We start from the raw sequence: 17,866 nt of genomic DNA on the forward strand, positions 1-17,866 counted from the left end.
ACGCTCGCCTATCTTTTTTCTTCCTTCCTTCCTTCCTTCCTACCTTTCTACCTTCCTTCCTTCCTTCCTCCCTCCCTCCCTCCCTACCTTTCAGCTTTCCTTCCAGCCTTCCTTCCTTCCGACCTCCCTCTCTCCCTCCTTTCTTCTTCTCCTCCATTTGTTCCCCCGTCCTCCCTCTATATTCCTTATTCCTTTTATTCTCTTTCTCTTTCTCTGCATCTCATCGTAGTTTTATTCCACCTCGTACATCGGCTTACCGTTTCGTCGCCGTTTGAACAGTGCCATTTTTAATCGTCATCTTCGCATCGACAATTCGTCGACGGATTTCCCTGGTTAATCGTCGCGTTCCCGAGTGAGTTTCTCCGACACCCGACACCGCGATATAAACTTCGATCGGAACAAATTCGTTCGTCTCGAATTTCTGTAACTTCGGAAACAAGTATGACAAGGCGCTATACTACGAACGATAAGAAGAGGAAAGACGATAAGGAAGAAACGGAAAAGAAAGGAAGAGGAGATAAATACCGTTTTAATCGGGATGAGATATAGGTCGTCCCCGTAATCTACGAGTATACGAGTGCGTTGGAGTAGGCTCGCCGTGGATCCAACGGCGCACCAAACGATAACTATTTGTCGAAGGGCACCCCTTTCGTTTGCACAGACTGCGCGAAATCGTGAGTCGAAGCACGGTCGAAGGCGGTGGCGAACGGTTACGATTAGGTTGTTGCGCATATTCAGATACCGAGCCGCAGCGATCTTCGCAACGAGCACCGATCCCAAGTGCCGTGTGCGTACACGGACCGTGGTAACGTAAATTAAAGGACGTCGCGTAGTTGCCTCCACGGCCAAACAAACTTGCCGGATCTCCCTTGTTTACCTACATCTCGTCAAATTGAACCGTGCTGCCTCTCTTTCGACTACTCGGTCTACCTTCGTGTCTCTATCTGCGTCGTCTCCGTCTTCGTCTCTGTATTTCCGTCGTCGGTCGTCGCACAAACGCGCCGCGATACGTCTTCCGTATTTTCTACCTCCCTTTCCTTTGCCCCAAACGTACCGTACTCCGTTCAGAGTCGTCACCGTCGCAGCGCAAGGATCGTTATCGCGCGTGCCAAACCGATCGCTTCTTTCCAAACAAACGCAATTTCATCTGCTTTTTTTCTTTTCTGTCGCTGCACGCACTTCTTTTCTGTTGCCGTACGAAACAACTACGAGCTCGACGCCCTACGCTCTTTAGAGAACGGCTAAACTAGAAACGCAAGAAAGAGAGCGGAAGCAGGAAGGAAAAAAGACGCGTGTATATTCTTTCGCAGGCTATCGATTCCAGCACGGTGGAACGACTCTCGGGAATGACGAACGACCGTGCGTGCCACTCGAGGACAAAAGTTTCGTATTCCCGCGGTATTCGTCGGCCGTTATTTATTTCGACAGCGTATTATTGTTGTTTATTATCTAAAGTTCGGTACATTTAACTCGCCATCGTTTCACCGGCGGGAACAACACGGGAGGAACGATTTCCAAGTAGAAGAATCTTTCTGCCGCGCCGTACCGACTGAGAAGTCGCAGCAAGGGATAAAATAAAGTTCGATGCTCCTCTTTCGCACGTTCTTCCGTATTTTCCTTGAAAACTGACAACGCGGTATCCTAGTTGCCTAGCACGCGCATCGCGACGCTCCAACGTCCGCCTGTATTACGCGAGCGACCAGCGACTCGAGTGCGCCGAAAGATATTTCGACAGGAAATCCGATAAGCGATCGACCGATGCTCGATTATTCGAGATATGTCGAAACGAAGCACAAAACCCGATTCGGTTTGCATCCGTGCGGTAACGTTCATCGTCGGGTTGTCAAGCGAAACGTGTGACCGAAACGATCGCGTAGCGATCCATCGCCGGTCGTACAGACCGATAATTATCACCAGACGCAGATGTTCGCTGGAAAATCGGAACGCGTTCACACGCGACCGTTCGGACACGACTACCGGCTACGCGTAAATCGTGCTGCGCCACCTGTTTGCGCGACAGTCACCATCTGCATCGACGGCGCAGCGATTCCATCGCAAATCGTTCTTGACGTTCTTGACTCAAATTTTCAAAGAAAGTTCCGAACAACGAGCTGAGATACCAGACTGGACGAGAATTGAAATCGAATCACTCGAATTACGCTAATGAAGCGAACGTATCGTAATATCATTGTGCGTGACGCGAAGCGACGCGATGCGACGGTGGTCCTAGCAAGGCTCATGTACGATCGTACGGCCGACCGACCAACAACCGTACAATCAGAGGAGGAAGGGGGCGAACAGTGAGATTTACCCTAGAGCCCCGGGCAACCGCAACCCCCGAGCGATTTCGATTATCGATAGCACTCGTTTTAAAACACCCTGTGTGTCGATTCGTCGGGCTCTCCGCGCTGGCCCTCGTCCCCTTCCATCCAACGAAACCCTCCCTATTCTTTTTATTCCCTCCTCGTTGACGGACGCAACGCGACGCGACGCGATTGTCACATCGGAGAATCGTAGTCCCCCCCTCCCCCCAGATGCCATTCTAGATCCGTTTGATCGGCTTGGCGATTCGCGGTTTCCGATTCTCGGTTACTCGTTCGTAAACACCTGCAGCTACACCCTGTACTCGTAAGCCCACCAACCGACGCGTCTCTCTTTCTCTGCCTCTCTCTTCGTTTCGTTAGTCGGCCTGTCTACCGATTATTGGCGTTTCTACCATCTATCCGTCGCATTCTTTGCATTCGCGTTCTCTTACGTACAAGCGTATATGTACGTGCACGTATACTACTTTTATCAACGGTCGGAAAATATCATTCACCTTTTTCTAGTACGGGCAAAAGATGAATTCTCTATAAAGTTTCGTTTTCTCCTCTCTTCGTTTTCGTTGCTTATTCGACAGAACGATTCGGAGGAACGGATTCTATGCTTTTCTAAGCTGAGATCGTAGAGATCGCGATACTCTAGCCTCGCGAAACTACCGAAACCGACGTTTGCTGGGTATCGTTCCATTAGAGGCTGGGTCGACAATAGACCCTTAGCAGACGATAAGGCGAGCGACTTTCGACAGGGTGCCGAAGCGTTCGCGTCTCGTTCCATCTCGTCTTTTCCCGTTTAGTCTCGTTTGCTCTCGGGGGAACGATCGCTCATCTCGAAATACCGTTTGTTCACAGTGCGCCCGATGCGGTCGTACCATCCACACGCTCAACCGAGACCCTCCTCCATCCCCGACACCTAATCTTCGCCATTCCGTGTCAACTATCTTACATCGATCATCCGACCGATACTATTAAATTTTTTCCTGCCGTAAAAGTTGAACAGTCTCGTTTGCCGCGGTATGTTTCTCGTTGTACTTTGTGATTCCATTTTAAGGAGAGAATGGTAACGCCGGGACGATCTTTACCCTGTCGAGAGTGTCCGCGAAGGAAAGCAACCGAACAGCCTTTTATGAAAATGACCACTTAAGGAAAGAAAAAGCGAAACGAAATAAAAACTAATGTATGCGAATGGTGGTGGATGGGATATCGGCTCGATTTACATAGTCCGCGCGAACCGACGCGGCCCGACTCGATTTGCCGCGGGACGAACAACGGGGAACACCGCTGTTTAAGAATATATCGATGCGCCGTTACGTAGACTAACATAAAATTGCTTTTACCTCCTATTAACAATTCATATTTCTTGCGCGAAAATCGTCCGCGATAAAAAGTTAGCGACAGGGAGATTTTTCTTCTCGTGATATTTCATGTTGAGGAAACGACGAAATAGGGAAGCAACGAGCAAAGGAAAGGGGAAAGGAGAGCGTCAAAGACACCAAGCTGCTTCGAAGGAGGGGAAAATTTTTGGAAAATTTCCCTTTCGTAAATTTGATAGGTAGGTTTCGAGCGAATGAAAGAATTCGTCGACAAAAGCACGATAAAACTCGTCGATTCGACGCCCCCATCGCTGCTCGATGATTCGTCGTTAGGTTCTTGACTATTGCCTCCGAAAATCTGTTCGATATAGAAATCGACCCTTCCCGGAGAAGCATTGTATGCGGATCTAATTACTTCCGGTCGGTCGTCCGCACCGCTCGATACACGCATATCCGGGATATTACGAGTCGTAGCTCGAATCTGCGCGAGAACGCTCTAAACTCTAAACCGTTGGCCGACAGCTGCTGGCTGAAAAATATTATTCGATTTTATTCGCTAAATCGTTGAACTTGGCGCAACGACGACATTCAACTTTCATAAAAGTCGTTCGATTTCGCCGACACATTCCTTACATGGTTGTTTCGTATAACGTTTGAAATCGCTACTCGTTTCGAGGCTCGTCAAATTGGACGATCGGTAAAAGCTCGACGAAACGAGATTCGAGATGGGTGGTTCGACGATGAAACGTTCGACGATGGGAGAAGAACGGTGCTAAAGTAATGCTCGTGAGTAAAGCAGTAGTACCGAGTTAGGAATGCTTTGAACTTGCCGCAGCTTTGTCGCGATTCTCTTACGCCCTACGTTCCACGTTCGACACACCAACGCGCCGCTCCTGCCTCAGCTACCGTTTAATATTTCCAAAGTGCTTCCACCGTAGTAACAGTAAATCCACTGATTTACGGATTACGTGCTATCGAACGTGACTACGTTTTTTGATCGACGGAATCGACTTGCTCGATTATACTTACGAGTACGTAATTATATCGATCGTAATCGGTCGATTAGTTTCTCTCCTCTTCTCTTCTTTTCCCGTTTCTCTCGTTTCTTTTTTTTTTCTTTTACAATTTTACGAGGAAAAGTGGAGATTGCGATTAAAACCCCGAGATAAAAAAAAAAACCGGGGAAAAAAGAAAAGAGAAGAAGGAAGAACGAAGACGACATAGAGGGTAGTAATGTCGTTGAAGAATCCCTGCGTTGCTTTGACGCTCGTCACTCTTCGGGATTACGGTTAAGACCAAGGTGGTGGTCGTTCAACTTTCTATCTCTCGTCACTTTCTAAGCGCAGTCGTCTGTAAAAAACGCGAAGCTCGCTTTTTATTCAGTCAAAGCCAAAGTAGAACGCGCTCGCGCACCGCACGCTTTGATCTTTGAGAACGTCTTTTCGAATCTATTAAGTACTTTTTCCGAATCGAACGACTAAATAAGAGAAATCCACTATGCGTATATGTATATGTCGTTCATATACGTACGAGCAAACGATTATTTCAATTACAGCGAGATAAATTTCACGTAAATTTCGTACGTAGTAAAACAATATTACGACGATGAAAATAGCTTTCGTTCGGAATCGTTATTCGTTTACCGTGAAAGAGACTCGACCCGGTTCTCGTATTCCTGACGCGTTTCTAGATATAGCAACCAACAATGTTCTTTTATGTTCGTGAAGCGAGATAAGCGGTCATTTTTCACGGATATATAAATGCAGGTTATTAATACGTTCGTATTACGGGGCACATAGAGGAGGTAATTAGCTGACGGTTCATCAGTCACTCCGGCACGTACATAACAGCCATATCCCTGACGCATCGTTGCCGTTCCGAAGCAAAAAAGTGTTGATCCTTCCCGAGCGCAACAACGACCTGCAGGATACCGGACGCATTAAGAAGCTAATGAAACGTCGGATCGTACCTCCAGAGAACCTTCTGGACGCGACGTTCTCTATCGATTCTTAATCGCCTTGTACGCAGATAAATCCTTCCAATTCATCCTCCTCTGCTCGATTTACCTTCCTACCAATGAAAGCGACAAGTTATTTCAACGAGATGCGACAAAGTATCTGGTACGGAGAAAAATAAAAACGCTGGAAAGGAGACGATTCGTTCCGTTCGGAAGTCGAGCTACTCGATTCGCCGAGGCTCGATACGATACGATGATACGAAAGTACGGTGAACGCGATAGACATCAGATGATAGGCATTGTACGCTCGCGTTCTTTTATTCTCTGATCCAAGATCATCGGTAGTTAAATACCAAGAATGACAAAGATAGAACGACAAGTCGATTTGCCAGTCCTCGTTTGGCCCTTTCCTATCATTTTTCTTTCTTTTTCAACTGTTTCTTGTAAAAATATAAAAGATGCGCGTAATTCGAATGGCCGCGAAATATCGGAAATCGATCGAATCGTATTTTAAGTAGCGAAGAAAAGAGAAAGAAGCGATCCGACGAGGGAATTTCGGCCGATTCGATCGGTTCTGTCGAAGAGAGCACGTTGTCTCGCGCGTGCGACCGTAGAAAGGTGAGCTTCCACCTTTCAACTTCATGGGGGTGGTTTCTCGGTGATAAAGTGCAAGGAGAATCGCGCACGAGGTCACCCCGACAGCGTCCCCATTGGCAGCCCAGTTTCAAGCTAGAATCGTGATTGGTCGAAGGTCGTGGGTCGCCTCACCTACCCTCTATCCAACGTGACCTCCCACGCGAACTCGCGAGATAACTACCACCCTTCCACCTTTTCCGGGTTTCGCTCGCCGTTCACAGCATCTATATCCCTACCCTACTCGTCCTTTACCAGTTCCATACCACACACACCGTTCTTCCTACCATACTCGCCTCTACGGTGGCCGTAGCCGTAGTCATAACCGCTCTCCTATACGGTTTTCTTTGGAATTTCCTTTGAAAGACCCTTGCTCGATAACTTGTCGTCGCATGACCATGATCGTAACCAGTATCCGTACAACGGATTCTTTATCTTGATTACCAGCTCGCGGAACGTTCGCACAATGCAAATACACGGTTAATTATTCTTAGCTATGAACGATTCGTCTGAAAAAACCGTTTACGAGACGCATTTATGATCAGTTTACCGTTCAGAAGCGTACTCGACCGATTTCATTTCCGCGTCAACGAATTACGAGCTTTAAAAGAAAATCTTTAAAAATGTTTTGCAATTCTAAGGCTAATCGTCGCGCTGACTGTTCCTGTTAACAGCGTAAGCAGGCTGTATGCGAGATACCATTTGCTATTATTATTTGGAAAAGTGCTATTCGCGCATCTGTAACATACGTAATTACTCTAACGCAATTACGAGCACGCCGCCACAGCCTGCTTCTTGTCTTGGGAAAATGGATTACTTTCCAACTGATTCCATTAACGCGATCCCGATACATCGCCTGACGATCGAACGGTCTATCGATTGTTTTCACGTTTAGCTTTAAACACCAAAATGAATCGTACAAAGCTCTGATCGACTCGCACCGATTGAACCCTAAATATGATTCCTTTCCATCGATATTTACCGATTTCACCGTCGCCGATCTTTATTTTGCATCTTTATTTATTTTTGATCGTGTCAACGATCAACTTGTATCTCCCTTCATACCTTGAAATATTACGCGAAATGCGATGCAATAACGGCAAGACGATAATAAAATAAAATCGACGCGCAATGTATGTACATCTACTTAACTGCGGATCCATAGTCGACTCAGTTATCGCGATAACATAGAAGGAAACGGCGATACATATCGTGTAGATACAACTAGATACGAACTCTATTTATTTTAATCAAATGAAACAGTATTCGTGTGCAGTATTTTTACGCAGATGTTACCATTACGATACGAATCAAGGTCGCTGTATTTTTCTCAGATACATCACGACTTATGATCGAATTTTTGGAATCCCGATCTTTACAGAGTTCAGCTTCTTATAGAGGCACGAACGATACGGTTATTTGCATACGCTTATACATACATACATATGTATGTAATACCTTTACATATTAATGGCGCTAATCGAATCTAGCGATGATCGGCAACATATTCTTGCAAAATGTTCTGATGTAATCATCTACCATCAAATATATATGTATGTATATTTATTGTTAGATAGAAACTTATGCTGGCGCGCATACGAAAATGGCCAACCATATATAAACAGACAAAAGATCGGACGACCGCAATTGGTACGATTGCTTCAACAGAGAGCGGCAACTTCTGGCTGACGGAGATGCTTCGCTTTTCGTGGCTTAGGAGAAGCACTATTCGCACGTCCATTTCGTCGCCATTCAACACTATGTCGACATGGACGTGACGTTGGCGCCGATTCTCAAGGGAAACGCATCGACGTCGATTATGTTTGCCCCAAAGACCAAACCGAATACATACAGCGAAATCTTCCAACCGGCCGAATCAAATCTACCGCTTCGCCTCGTCCGACTGAATATCTCTGTTTACATTCCCGACTGCCACTCTAATTAATTATCAAACCGTCCCCAATAATGCACCGCCCGATGCTTCTTCAAACGCGCTACTTTCTCCCAGTCGTAGTCCCCCCCTCTCTCTCCTCCCCCCCCCCCCCCCTTTTTTTAATCGGAAATCTTCTTTCAAACGGTTGCGTCGATAATCGTTGCTTCGTTATTCTCTCCACATCACTGGAACCTTCCTACATACGATAAGAGTCAAGTATGTATCTGTTTAGAAGATATCGGCATAAAATCGTACGTATATACTTTATATCAAATTCGCAAGAAAAATTATCTTCGATAATTGAAACGTTCGAAGGCAAAATTCGAAGAAATTGAAAAGGTCGTTTAATGGATTACACTGTGTATAAATTGGTAAAATTAAAATAGAGCAGCGACGCATATCTGCAAGTACGTACGTGTTGCATATTTCGACGAAAGAGGAAACTCAAATACGAGAGTAAGTCGAAAACAGACTGTACGTTTTAAGTACCACTCGGGTAACGTAGAAGGCTAATAGAAGAAGTCATGCAGTGTCATTGTTAGCAGACAATATCACAGATGGTTAAGTTTCTCCTCGCTAATACTTCTGATTCATTGAAACCGTTGAAAAGCAGCGCTCAATATACCTTTCATCTTGCGTCTCTACATTCCATTTTGACGATACTTTGGCCAGCATATTCATTTTTTCGATTTATAAGTATTATTTTTATTTGCTTTTGCCTACCAAAGTCGATCAACGCTTGTACAATTTCGACGAGCGTACGTGAATTTCATTTATTCAATACGATATAAAACACGAAAGAGCATAAAATAGTCGATATCGTCGAAAATAAACGATTGTTAGGAGACACAGTGTAATGGAATGTTGTTCTTTTTCAACTATTTACGAAAATGTTTGCGCGTATACTACGCTATATCAGGCATATAGACGTATTCCGAAAACTTTATTTGCGATACATTTAGATTTACAATAAAATGTTCATCACATATAGATACGTTTGATTCGAACGAAACAAACGATCGTATGATTGATTTTAAGCATAAAAATTGCAATTTTTGTCAATGGCTACATGTACAGCTAGTATTTTAATAACAATAGCAAAAATACTAATAAGCAGACATTTAAATGATGATAATTCTAATAAAAATAACGATAATTTTCTATCATATAGATACATCGATCGTCAAATGTTAAAATACTTAAAATACGTCGATGAGGAAGGAATATTCGTGTCTACGCGTGTCAGCCGCGTACAACGTAATACCCCTTTAGCATAACGTATATGATTATATATATATATATATGTACATATGTCATTTAATTAAAAAATGTACCTACATACATGTATATACAGAGCGTAACTAAAGACGAACAATTAGCGAAAACTAATTATCATTAGCTTCGAAAATTCAAAAAGCATACATTTCATTTATGTTTTGTCAATAATCCCATCGTAACCGATAACAGTGCCGTATAAAAGACTTACTACTGCCTTAATATTAATAATATCGCCTATTTTTCAATTTCTTACGCGCATGTTTTACGGTTATTGCAGCTTGTGGTGTTAAAAAATAATTCCCTTTGGTTCGTCATTTACTTTCCTAGTTACAGTGTATCATAACTTTAACGACGTTATCTTGTCCGGATTTGGAAGTTTCAAAAGCTTGAACGGTTTCCTCTATCTTATAATTATGAGTTATGAGTGGTTTCACATCAATTTTTTTAGAAGTCAAGAGATCCAGCGCATCGCCATAACTAAAAAACAGAACGAAAAACATCGTCTTTTAAAATGCTGCTGTTAACACGCTGCTATTAACACATGAACATTAACATTATACGTATATATACTAGCATACATATACATTTAACGATACATGTGTATATAAATATGTTAAATATCGTGGAATCAAGGTTAACGCCATTCGCAGAAGTAAGCAAAATATTTACGTTGATATGACACACTATACTCGATTTGATAGAAAGATACGCGTAACTTATAACATGTCGAACAAATTTTAATTCATTTCATTCTCCGTTTCAATGTAGAACCCAATTAGTACAAAGAAAAAGTCAATCAAGCTATGATCAACACCAAGGAGATTACACAGTTTAATTCCTTACTTCATACACTTACGTGTTTTTCTTTTTTTAGCGGAAATATCATTATATGGTAGAATTTTGTCATTTCTTTATTCATCCAATGACAGTAATAATAAGTTATTGTTTATTTTGCAAATTTAAGTTTAATTACGCTCGTTTATAGAAACTAAAAACTCATCGGCAATCGATATGTAACATGTGCGTGTATCAACAGCTGCAATAGCGAGTACGCTATTATCGGCAAAAAAATGAAAAATATTTGTACGTACTCGTTTGCGTATCGAAATACACCTCTGATGTCAACTTCTCTTACAAGTGCGTTCATCAACGGAATTTGAACCTCCGGTGCTCCCATTCCTACTAAAACTGCCACTCCACCCGATTTGGTCACCTAAAAATCCACGGCATGTACGCTTAATTTGCACGTGCTATATTTCTCTACGTGTTGTATATATTTATTCGATTAATTGATGTCACTATTACATCTAATTGATCATATCAACAGTGATTCGTATTGAAAAATCAGTCGATAAGAAAGAAAAGATGCGCGTATGGACAGAAAGTGGAAGACTTACGAGAATCGCCAATCGAATCATAGACTGTGCCCCACACGCATCAATCGTCGCGTCAGGTTCTTCACCCAAGAGCTCGACGATTTTCTCTGCAGTTTTTGACTCTTTATCCTCCTTTGTCGTTAATAATATTGCGTCAGCACCAAGTTTCTTTGCAAGATCTAATCGATTTTGTGAGAGATCTAAAGCACATCGTTCCGTAACTATCGTAAATTGTAAATTACAAACGTTTATTTTTTACGTATATTTATGTATGTAAATAAAAACCCTTCATTCTCAATTGATCGTACGATAGAAAAGAAGCATACCCATAATAACGACTTTACTAGCTCCCATAGCTTTCGCTACCAATAACGATACTAAACCGATCGGTCCGGCACCTAAAATCAAAACTTTCGAACCGATACCAATGTTCGCGCGCTTACAAGCATGTACACCGACTGATAAAGGCTCCAGTAGTGCTCCTTCCGCTAACGTCACATTGTCTGGTAATCTGTAATGTAACCGGACAATTTCAACTATTACTGGTCAAATATCATTTAAAAATATTTAAATCATATATATATATATACAATTAAATATAAAAATCTATACATCCTTATAGGATGATAAAGGTATAAAAATGTATTCACGTATACTTACTTGAAACAAAAATCAGCAGCGTGCTTGTAGAAACGTCTTAAACTGCCATGTACCGGAGGAGTAGCGCAAAATACCATCTCCTTGCATAAATTGTAACGTCCTCCTTTACAAAATTTGCACATTCTACAGGATACTCCGGGTTCGATGGCAACTCGATCACCGACCTAATGTTAGATATTTAGATAGACCCTAAGTTAGATATTTATTAAAACCATCGATCGGTATAGAAGAATGATATTTAACCGAATTTCGTTAAAATACAAACTGCAATAGACAATTCTTCGATTTTTTTATCCTTTTACCTACTATGTATACACATACCTACGTACATGCGTATAGAGTATATGTATCTTGACGACTGAATGACACACATTTAAATGACACCAAACTATCTGTTTTCTTTTTTTTTAACTATTATTCTAAAAAAACTATTTTAATAGCTAGAATAACATTCGTTGTTCGTTCTCACGTACCTTCAAATTTTTTACATCCTTTCCAAGTTTGACAACCACTCCAGAAGATTCGTGACCTATTATCATGGGTTTCCGCACCACAAAATCACCTATTCTACCATTTACCAAATAATGAACATCAGAACCACAAATTCCAACGCAACCCATTTGCAAGAGTACCTCTAAAGGAGAGAAAATGATCGAAAGAAGCATGATAAACATTCGCTTTTCTTGTACCATATCTTGCTGTACTTTCATTTGATAAAACGAAAAAGCTCTTACCATTTTGGTCAGGTTCCTCGATCGGAGTTTGTTCCTATGATGGAAAAAGATAAGAACTATCGCTATCAATCGTATACAACAGTAGCATTTATGGTTTGTAACATTGAAATTTGGTTACGGAATTTGGAAATATGGTTCAACTTTGAAATTTCATTGAACATAATTTTCTAAAACTTTTTAAATTATTCTTATAACGTAACCAGAAACAAAACGATAAATAGGAATAAAGGAGTAACGAGTGTATTCAATTTTAGATAGACGTTATCTAAAATTAACGATATAACGTTAGAACAGCAATGCGCTAGCTTTTAGCGAGCGCATTCTGTGCGCACGTAACGTGAAATAGATTGACCCCGCGTGCAATCGCAAATAACGAAGGAATAATGACGAAAATAGCGAAGTTTGTCCTTGTACGTGCACAGGCGATTTGTCTCGTCCCTATTCGTTGTCCATTCCATATGTTAATTGTATTAGCGGTAGTAACCGTTTCAAGTAATAACGGAGGAGGCAAAGAAACAAGTTAAATCGACATAATCGTTTGCTCCAAATATACACGTTAACGAAATCGAGATAAACTACGATGCGCGGCTGAGCTATTTTACGTATTATTACATATTTAGGGTAACATGAAAGGTATTAAAACGTTTCTATAATCGTGCCATTACGCGTTCGCGTAAATAAATCGCGATTATTCACGAGAAAATGATCACAACTGAATATTTCATATTTAGGACATTTATCTCGTATTAGGAACTTAGGTATGCATAAATGTATGAGGTATTTGTATAATTTATTACTAAATTTGTAATACTGACCAGTCTTATATCGTTGATACCATAGAGAATAGCTGTGAGGTTGTCTTTGGCCATGATAAAAACGCAGAAATCGTTACAGCAATCGACGAACACGATTTGTACTAAAATAGATTCCGCGAAGAGCACTAGAATGACACTCAAACTAGAAGAGAAGAGCGTGCGCGGCTTATATATGAGCAGTCTAGCTGCCGCGATCATCACAACAAGCAACCTTATCATTCGTACCCTGTGGAATCGCTTTACTCTTCTAAAAAATGCCGATGTGCTCGACGAACTTCCTCGATAAACTACTTTTGTCTTGTTCGCATCTTCGTACAAATATTCTTTCCGTTTCTGTCACTCTCCAAGATTTTTGTAAAATATTCAGGTCTGTTCGAAACATTTCTTCTCGAATCAAACGACCCTTGGAGCGAAACCTCCAATCAGTCTCCGTCGATTCGGTTCAAAGTTCAAGATCGTTGATCCATTGCAAAATAATACATTTGTAGTAAATATAAAATTCAAAGGTTGAAAAATTAAAATCTTAAGATGTTCGTTATAACAGACATGTATCTGCTATTAAATAATTGAACAGTATAAAATTTTCCCCCAAAAAATAGTTTTCAAAATGTTTATTTTATATATACAGGGTGAATCAATAAAAAGTATGTACTGTCTAAAATAACTCGTTACCTATTGATGCAACCTAATGATGCAATTATGTTTTTCTATCTCTTATATTTTCTAAGATATCAAATTGACCTTGAGTTCTTTTATAGACACCGTATACACGAACATACTCTATAAAAGAGCATTAACTTATTTATACCGTAAAACCAGATATTTTAATTTTAATTTATCAAATTTAACGTATGGGAGACAAAGATAACGTAAACGCAAGAATAACACTTCGAGTCTTTCCTTGTCTTTAATACGTTAAACTCAACGATTTGTTTATGACGTTTATCGATAAGGCCACTAGGTAACGAGGTTTTTAAGTAGTACTTCTTATTGACTCGCTCTATATGCGTGTGTATATGAATCTAACGATCGAAAATTAAAATTGGAAATTATTTCTTGAGGAAGTACAGCATTTCTATTGTGTAGAAACGAGACGCAAAAAATTACTTTATAAGGACAATCGCAAAAATTTACTTTATGGGGACAATCGCAAAAATTAACTGCCCTAATCACCAAACATGCCCCAATGTACATGTATGCCCCAATGTATATACACACATACAGGTAAGATATGTTAACACCAATGTAAACAAAGAGTTGTAACTTCCGAATATAAACAAAATTAATGTTTACTAAAATGTAAGCAACTTTTGACCTTCGTATCTAATTTCAAACTATCTTATCTGCCAAATGCAAATTTCGTACTACATGCAAAATGCTACATTTCTTCTTAAAATGATCTATGTTTCTTCCTAATTCTCTCATTGCTATATGAATAAAAAGTACCGAAAATTTTCGTGACATCTGATAAAGATGTTAATATCTATAGCCTGTAATCATATTGCACCCTTATGGATAAATAAAATTAACTTACTTATATAAATATTTAAGGTTTTTTTGTATTATGCACTACCGAAAATTGCGACGGAAACATAGATTCAGTCATCAAGTCACATAATATATTAGATTGATCATTTTGCAATCTCTTCTCTTAATTACCTTTTTTATTTTAAATATATATGAACGTCTATTTTTGAATGTATCTCTAACCACAATTGATATTCGAATCTCTCTTCCAAATATATTCTGTTGCTAAACCAATTATATATTTGTAGATGATTATTAAGAGGTTTAATGATACGTATGAAGCATCACTATACACCTAACACTTATGTAATCAGGGTGGAGGGAAAGAGAAAAAGAGAGAGAAAGAAGAGAGATAGATAGATAGATAGATAGATAGACAGATAGACAGATAGATAGATAGATAGATAGATAGATAGATAGATAGATAGATAGATAGATAGATAGAGAGAAAGAGAGAGAGAGAGAGAGAGAGAGAGAGAGTCTGTGCAAATAGTGCAAAGAATCATACAGATTTGTATCCTCTGCTATGTCGAATGTTATGTAAGAAACAATATGTCGAAGAATTAAAACGTGTCACATTTAATAAATACACAGTGGCATATACTGGAACCATGACTTGAATTTCAATCATTCTCATGTTAATTTCATTTTCTTTTGTTATCTTTATCTTGCCAGTTATTTAAAATAGAAAATAATCTAATCTTTTTCGATAGTGGAGTGGATACTTAGATATTTAAAAACGTTATACTATATCTAAATAAATTCTTTTAGGGAAATAAGTATAATATAGAAATGATCGAAGCTTTATTAATAAAAATATGTTATTTGTTAGCTTCGTTTTATTTTTTACTTTTGTTGTTTTTTATTTTTAAATAAATCATCTACAATAAGTAGCAAAAGTGTATCATTTTTATTCCCACCCCCATATCCCTGTTGATTGTTTAATCGTATCCCTATTCTCCCTTCTAACTCTAGTTATCGCATTTGCCTCTCCTTTCACGAGAACTCTTCTGGATTGCTCCCTCTTTTCACGTTTTTGTAAAGCTATTTTCACCTTTTTCTTAATAAGTTCAGGGGCGATCGTTGTAGCTGTCATACTACTGTGCATGCTTTCCAAATCATTAAATTTTTCTACATCATCACCTTCTGGATTGCACGTTTCTGTGAAAAGAAACGAATTGGTTATTTCTTCGTTGTGCTTTACATTTAAATCATATGACTTTTTGCCTATTAGGTTTCCCACTGACTTACCCATATCGACCTCTTTAACACCTTCTTCTAAAATACGATCTTCTACGGATAAAACAGTTGAGTCTTTCTTCTCATTTGCTTCCGAGTCTTCGGATGTTTTCTTCGATGTACACATAAATTCATTTCTCACAGAGTTTTCGACTTGAAGTTGTAAATAATTAATTTCACTGTTATTCGTACTTCTATTTTCTTCATCCATATCCTCGTTACAATCCTCCTCAATTTCTTCATCTTCAACTTCGACCATGCCTATTTCCCTCAAAAGATCCTTTTCCATTTGTTTTGTAATACCGCTGGCCTTAATTTCTACATCAATACAATCTTCTCTCCTAAAGATAAATCCATTTATATAATTCAAACTGCAAAGCTTTTATCGTTGATATTTTATTTAATGTTTGTTTTTGCACTTTTATCGCAACTTACGAAATATCTTGAAACGTCGGGTACAACTCACTTTCGTAAGCGAAACGTCTTTTAAAAAAATCACGAACACAGTTTACGTCTCTTTCAAAATAAGTTTCAGCATCCACATGCTCGGTAGAAATCATTTGTGGAAAATCAATAAGAATGGGTTTTCCGCTATTTGTTATCATGATATTAAATTCATTGAAATCTCCATGAATAACTCCGTGATTTCCCAGTTTTACAATCAAATTCATTAGTTCATCATACAACGATTCAACATCATCCAGTCTGTATACACCACATCTAAAACAAAACTGTCTTATACACACTGTGTTCAAAATAACATGATATAAAAGTTACTAATAATAATAATTTTACTTACAGAGGTCCACCTTCAACCAGCTCCATAACAACGCAATGTCTATTGAGATCAATTGGTTTAGGTACTGGAAATCCTCTATCGAAAAGTGCTTTCATATATGCATATTCTCTTGTTGCTGATATCCTTGATAGATATAACCATGATGCCGATTTTCGATGTTGATGATAATCTCTCTTACCTTTGATATTTCTAAAACAAGTTCTTCCCAATCGATGCAGTTTTAGACACATTGGGTTTCTATCCTCATCAGCAACTATATAGATATTAGATTCTTTTCCTACTCCAATTTGATTACCAAAAGAAGCAATAATACCTCTTTGTGCCAAAACGTTTAGAGCTAAATAGTCATAGCCTGCATTTGTCAAACGATAACCATCATCTAAAAAGTCAAAGAAAATATTTTATATACACATACATATTATCTCTGCTCTGCAGTTCCCTTAAATTAAATTTTTATCAAAATTTATATTATATTATATTGTATTAATTAAATGATCTTCAAAATGAACTAACATTGTTTCCCACGTTCATAACTGAGAAGCCTATGTTTGCATAGTTCCTTCAACAACTTATGTACACCACCATAACGCAAATTTGCTATTTGCGCAGCCAGTGATGCAGGAACAAGTTCATGATTCTTCATTCCCATTTCAATCTGTAATGACAAATATCAAAAAAGCTGTTTAATGAAATTTAATAGCATTACTTAACCTTCACGTTTAATAAATTTAGTACTATTTTTCATTTTAAAAATAACAGTCAATAGGAAAACATAATTTTCTAGCACAAGCTACACACATTGTACAAATAACGACACATGATTCAATTCGAGAATCCTTTTAAACAATTATTTCCTCATCTTTTAATACATATTGTACATTAAAAGATAAAAATCCCGAAATTTTTAATATAACCCTCAATTGTGCTTAACTTAATTACAGGCAATTGATAACATATATTTACCGCTGTTAAAACACGAAAATCATCTTTTGTTAAATATCGTAAAATCGTCACGTTTAATTTCCCCATGTTTATTTCAGGTTATTCCACTTTAATATTTTATCTTATTAACATTTGTCAAATACTAAACAGGATATACGGTAGGTGGAGACATTGATTAATAGCATGGATTACCGATGAGTGGCGACAAAGTACAGAACCTCATTCGTGTCAAATACTAATAGAAAGTTTATAGATTCTTGTATATGCTAGGGTGAAACCTGATGGAACCAAACAGAATAAATTCCTAGCTTTTGCAGCACTTGTACTGAGAGACCATGACCG

At 39.2% G+C, this 17,866-nt stretch overlaps 2 protein-coding genes across 4 annotated transcripts; both read right to left on the reverse strand.

The window, feature by feature from the left end:
• Positions 1–9,078: 9,078 nt before the first annotated feature.
• On the reverse strand, positions 9,079–13,153 carry LOC122568597 (sorbitol dehydrogenase-like). Its single transcript, XM_043728512.1, has 8 exons — positions 13,018–13,153; positions 12,203–12,236; positions 11,942–12,102; positions 11,469–11,632; positions 11,135–11,319; positions 10,830–11,008; positions 10,524–10,645; positions 9,079–9,909 (listed from the first exon to the last, which is right to left on the reverse strand). The coding sequence occupies exons 1-8, from the start codon at positions 13,069–13,071 to the stop codon at positions 9,756–9,758; spliced, it is 1,053 nt and encodes a 350-aa protein (XP_043584447.1). The 5' UTR covers positions 13,072–13,153; the 3' UTR covers positions 9,079–9,755.
• Positions 12,210–17,787, reverse strand: LOC122568590 (serine/threonine-protein kinase RIO2). Of its 3 annotated transcripts, XM_043728501.1 has the most exons (7): positions 17,546–17,787; positions 17,096–17,237; positions 16,583–16,961; positions 16,219–16,503; positions 15,796–16,124; positions 13,018–15,705; positions 12,210–12,236 (listed from the first exon to the last, which is right to left on the reverse strand). In XM_043728501.1, the coding sequence occupies exons 1-6, from the start codon at positions 17,609–17,611 to the stop codon at positions 15,455–15,457; spliced, it is 1,452 nt and encodes a 483-aa protein (XP_043584436.1). In that variant the 5' UTR covers positions 17,612–17,787; the 3' UTR covers positions 12,210–12,236; positions 13,018–15,454. The 3 variants fall into 3 exon arrangements, with proteins under 3 accessions (XP_043584436.1, XP_043584434.1, XP_043584435.1); XM_043728499.1 differs by having other exon boundaries at positions 13,018–16,124; XM_043728500.1 differs by lacking the exon at positions 12,210–12,236 and having other exon boundaries at positions 13,017–16,124.
• Positions 17,788–17,866: the final 79 nt, after the last annotated feature.

Source organism: Bombus pyrosoma, linkage group LG6 (genome assembly GCF_014825855.1).
Source record: "Bombus pyrosoma isolate SC7728 linkage group LG6, ASM1482585v1, whole genome shotgun sequence".
In the NCBI taxonomy this organism is placed as follows: domain Eukaryota; kingdom Metazoa; phylum Arthropoda; class Insecta; order Hymenoptera; family Apidae; genus Bombus; species Bombus pyrosoma.

Bases quoted from the DNA above. Each gene is read 5' to 3' on its own strand.
- LOC122568597 (XM_043728512.1), bottom strand. From the start codon at position 13,071: ATGGCCAAAGACAACCTCACAGCTATTCTCTATGGTATCAACGATATA. The intron at 11,633-11,941 runs GTACGTGAGAAC...ATCTAACATTAG, and splicing joins AGGATGTAAAAAATTTGAAG to GTCGGTGATCGAGTTGCCAT. The intron at 11,320-11,468 runs GTAAGTATACGT...GTTACATTACAG, and splicing joins GCTGCTGATTTTTGTTTCAA to ATTACCAGACAATGTGACGT.
- LOC122568590 (XM_043728499.1), bottom strand. From the start codon at position 17,611: ATGGGGAAATTAAACGTGACGATTTTACGATATTTAACAAAAGATGAT. The intron at 16,962-17,095 runs GTTAGTTCATTT...TTGACTTTTTAG, and splicing joins TTATGAACGTGGGAAACAAT to ATGATGGTTATCGTTTGACA. The intron at 16,125-16,218 runs GTAAGTTGCGAT...ATTTATCTTTAG, and splicing joins CCGACGTTTCAAGATATTTC to GAGAGAAGATTGTATTGATG.